General features: G+C 60.7%; 1 protein-coding gene across 1 annotated transcript in view; it reads left to right on the top strand.

Moving 5' to 3' along the window:
- The first annotated feature begins 227 nt into the window (after positions 1–227).
- CDH4 (cadherin 4) overlaps positions 228–4,194 on the top strand; it is a 288,289-nt gene continuing 284,322 nt past the window's right edge. The window contains exons 1-2 of the mRNA XM_030887496.2: positions 228–266; positions 1,025–1,136. Coding sequence (XP_030743356.2) covers positions 228–266; positions 1,025–1,136 — 151 coding nt within the window. The remainder of the gene's footprint in view (positions 267–1,024; positions 1,137–4,194) is intronic.

The following is a 4,194-nucleotide window of genomic DNA, read 5'->3' as shown; positions in this document are numbered from 1 at the left end:
GGCGAAACTTTCGTGCCCACTGGAGCCTCCCCGGGACCCGGCGCCTTTTGGAGCTTCCTTCCTGGAACAAGCCGCGGTCGGTCGGAGCTGGTCGCCCGGCCGGACTCTGCGCCCGCGCTGGGTCCTCTGTGTACCTCGCACTGGCACTGAGGGGCTTCCGCATCTCAGCCAGAGGCTTCTGAAGCCCTAGCCGGGCGGTGGCCCCACTCAGGGCTGGAGCGGTGGTGATGGCCACGCTCGCTCCACTCCTGCGGGCTGGCTTCCTGGTGTAAATGCGACTTCTCCCTTCACTTCTCCAAGCTGCCTCTGCTGGCAGCCTAAGGGGTGGAGGGTAGGGGGTGGGGGTCTTTCACTCACTCCAAGACCCCTCTGCCTCTCCCCTCCCCTGTCTTGCTTGGCACTCCCAGGCCCGCCAGCTAGCCAGCGAGCTCTGTGGACCAGGGGCTGGTGACGCCCTCTCCCTCGGAGGAGCCCCTCCCTGAATGGACTGGGGATGGCTCAAGGGTGGACAAGCTCTGGAGGAAGTGGGGGCGGAGGCGGACACCCCCACCCACCACCTCCTTAATCAGGCCACCTAGGTCCGCAGCTCCTGGTAGAGCTGGTCTCTTCCCAGCACCTGTCAGTAACTGACCCTTCTCCCCTGCCCCCGCCCCCAAGGGGATTTCCAAAGCCCCTAGCCCCACCTCATCCAAGGCAAGGAAAGGGTGAACTGTCTCCGCCCAGAGGCTGGTCCACACATCGCCCTCCCCTCCCCACCTCTTGTGGGGGAGCCCACAGTCCCCCCAGGTTTCATGGGCAGCACAGGGGCTCCAGCTGCTGCCTCCCCAACCCTTCTCTCCGCCCCTGCTGCCCAGTCAGTCTGCCTTGCATTGTCCGCTTCCACACCTCCTTCTGTTGAACCGGGAGAGAGGGAGGGAGGCAGTTTCCAGGCTGGGGCTCCACTCATATCCCCAGACCACAGGCAGAGAGACCTGCTGTGTCCAGTCTCCTGAGCACAGGCTAATGCCCCTCTCCCTGTTCTCAGGCCCACAGTGGGGATCTTACAGCCAGAAGGACTTGCAAGGCTGGATTCTCAGAAGACGGATACACAGCATTCGTCTCCCAGAATGTTCTGGAAGGAGAGAAGCTCCTCAAAGGTAGGAGGGGCGCGTGGGGGTGGGGTGTAGACAGCGTGTCCTTGGTGGAGATAAATGTTCTTCCGAAGGCGGAGGCCAGGCTTGTCTGCCCTCTGACCCCGTGCACTCCGGGGGGAAGTGTGGACCCGTGCTCCCTTGGTGCCCACAGGCTGACCTGAGGGCCCTTTGGCTCCACAGGTGCCAAAGGATTCCGAACCCGTATCCCTTGTGAGTAAGGCGGAGCCCTTCCGGGGCAACCAATTAGAATTCCGGTGTCACCTCACCCAAATAATGCGGAGGGAGACTGTCTCAGCAAGTGTTTCATGTCTGACGTTCTGGTCCCTGAGTTATTCCCGCTTGGAAGTGCCGGGGGAGCAGACGATGTTGCTGAGGACGCAGTCCGTCAGCCCGGGGACTCCGTTTGCCTGTGTGGCATGCGCCTTCTTGACAGCCCAGCGACAACAGGAGACACTCCTGCTGAAGGCTGCGCCCAGCTCCAGGGGCCCATGGCCACTTCTGTGACAGGGACCTGGGGATGGTATGGAATCCCGGCTGACCATGGGCCACCCCAGTACCCATCTCCTTTCGTCGCCAAAGGAGCCTGGGGCTAGTGATTTTCCCCAAAACTCTGTTCTGGGCTCTGCTAGCCCCTGTGACAGAGGAGGAGGGGGCTCCTGCCGGACGATGGTGTTTTCGTGTGTGTGTGTGTGTGTGTGTGTGTGTGTGTGTGTCTGTGCGCACACACATGGGGAGTGTGTGCGTGCTTGTGCATGAGCGTGGCCACAGCCCCCCTTAGAGGCTGATTGTGGGGAACTGAGCCCAGGGTCTTGGTCTTGCGTGGGCGCCCCCTCCCTCCCCTCCCTGTTTTCCTTGTTGCCGCTGGCGCGGTTTTGTGATATCGACTGGCTCATTGATCAGGCACACACACCCCACTCCAGGCAGTGAGCTGAGGAGCTGGTTGGAGAGGCACAGCGGGTGGCGTTTCTGAGAGGTGCTCCAGGTGTGGTCCAGTTACTCTACTCTCAGGGAGAGGGCTGGAGCGGCTGCCAGGTCTGAGGCTGCTGGGACCCTGCCCCCTTGGGCCGGGCTGGCAGTGGGTGTGCCCTGACCCTCTGCTCCTGCCCTGCCACAAGCCTCCCTGTGGCCAGAGGCAGGAGCAAAGCCTGGGAGTCTGGGTCAGTGGTGCCTCTGGGCGTCCAGGGGCAAGGCCCCCAGGCAGTCACCGAGGTGTCCAGGTGTTGCTGCTGCAAAGGCGGTGGACGCCTGCTGCTCGTGCGGCAGCCAGTGGGCTGGCAGGCATGCCTCTTGCCTGCAGGTCCAGCTCTGGGTCCCTGGGGGCGGATGGAGGCTTCTAGAGACGTCTTGTGGGCCGGCCTGCTGCTGGCCTGTTCCCTAGGCCTAGGCAGCCTCTCCGTGGGGACAGGGGTGAATTCAGACTGGCTTAGGAACCCTGCCCCCTTGACACCTGAGACTCAGACCACATTGCCAGCCTGCCCCAGGGGAGAGGGGGGGTGTCGCCAAGCCTTCTGAGGCCCAGCCCAGTCCACCACTGGGGCCGACTGGACAAATCCCTTCTGCAGGTCTGCCCTGCAACTATCCTCTGCTGACTCCCCTCCCCTCCTCCCGCTCCCTCCTCTTCCTCCCCTACAGCCTCTTCATATGTAGTACCTGTAGTAGAGGATACATTACAAAATATGTCGTTCTCACCCCCAAACCATGACCGTGGCACGCAGTGTCACTGGCCTCTGAAGCCAGAACCACTTCTTCATCACCCCAGCTCTGCACCCTGGCCCCCTGTGGCCACTGCTGAGCCTCGGTCCCTGGGCATTTGCCTAGTCTAGGTCTCTGTTCTCAGAGGGCAGTGCCCCGTACTGGCCCTTCCGCACCTGGCTTCGTCCCCTGGGCCAGCTGCTGTCGTCCTCAGCTGGGCTCAGAACTTCCCTTCCCTGCTGCTGGCGGCCACACGCTGGGCCTGCATGACCCCGCCTGCTGCTCCGCATTCGATGTCTCCACCTTTTGGCTGCTGTGGGCAGTACCGCAGCCAGCACCAGACCCACCCTCCGAGATGCCCTGCGCTCTGCGGACATGGAGAGTGGCCTGGCAGGGCCCCTTCTTCATCATCATCATCATCCTGCACTCAGTGCTTCCAGGACCCCCAGGCTACTTTACCGGTCCTTCCGAAGGTGTGGGCTTTCAGGATCCAAGAAGCCTTCCTTTGTCTTAGACACACACTTGACGTGTATGAAAAGGAACGTGTGTGGAAATTAGTGTCCAGCCAGGCCAGGGTAAAAAATCTCTTTTGGGGTGGGCAAGCTTTGGCCCTGCACAACAGTCGCCAGGTAGACCCTACCATATGGACTCGGATGTAAACGCCACCCCAGCCCCCCTGCCAGGACCCTGCTCTTGGGGAGGAATCCACTCTTGAGACAATGGTGACTTAAAAGTGAGTTATTCCCACAGAGGGACTCCACAGAGCCACCGGGTCACCCAGAGTGCCGCAAGCTGTCGCAGACGACGTTAGCTTCTTTGCCTGAGTCCCCCACCCCCCTGAAGACATCCCTACAGGCAGGACCCATGACATCACACTTACCTCGTTGGTGATACATGGATGTCAGACACGCACACCGTGCATTTGTGCCATGTCTGCGTGGGAGGCGCTTGCCTTCTGAAAGTCTCATGCTACTTCATCTCCAACAGGGCCACCAGCACATAGTCAGCCGAGGTTGGACCCTGGCCACCGTCTGAGCGGTGCCCATCAGCCTTGGAGGCCACATGCATCTAGGTCCCGGGAACTTGGTTTTCTGGACAATTGGAGCTCACACTTGATCACAGGGTGTGGTGATGTGGATAAAGTGAGGGGGGTGTCACTGATCATACAGGTGTGGTGATATGGATAAAGTGTGTCATGGAGATGTGGTGATGTGGATAAAGTGGGGGAGTCACAGATCATGGGGTGTGGTGATATGGATAAAGTGTGTGTGTGGGGGGTCACTGATCACAAGTGTGGTGATACGGATAAAGTGGGGGTGTCCCTGATCACGGGTGTGGTGATATGGATAAAGTGGGGGAGTCACTGATC

Source organism: Echinops telfairi, unplaced genomic scaffold, assembly GCF_000313985.2.
Source record: "Echinops telfairi isolate 266 unplaced genomic scaffold, ASM31398v2 ScPeMD7_7414;HRSCAF=8452, whole genome shotgun sequence".
Classification (NCBI taxonomy): Eukaryota; Metazoa; Chordata; class Mammalia; order Afrosoricida; family Tenrecidae; genus Echinops; species Echinops telfairi.
Note: the sequence above shows the minus strand (reverse complement) of the source record. Positions and strands in the feature narration are given on the sequence as shown.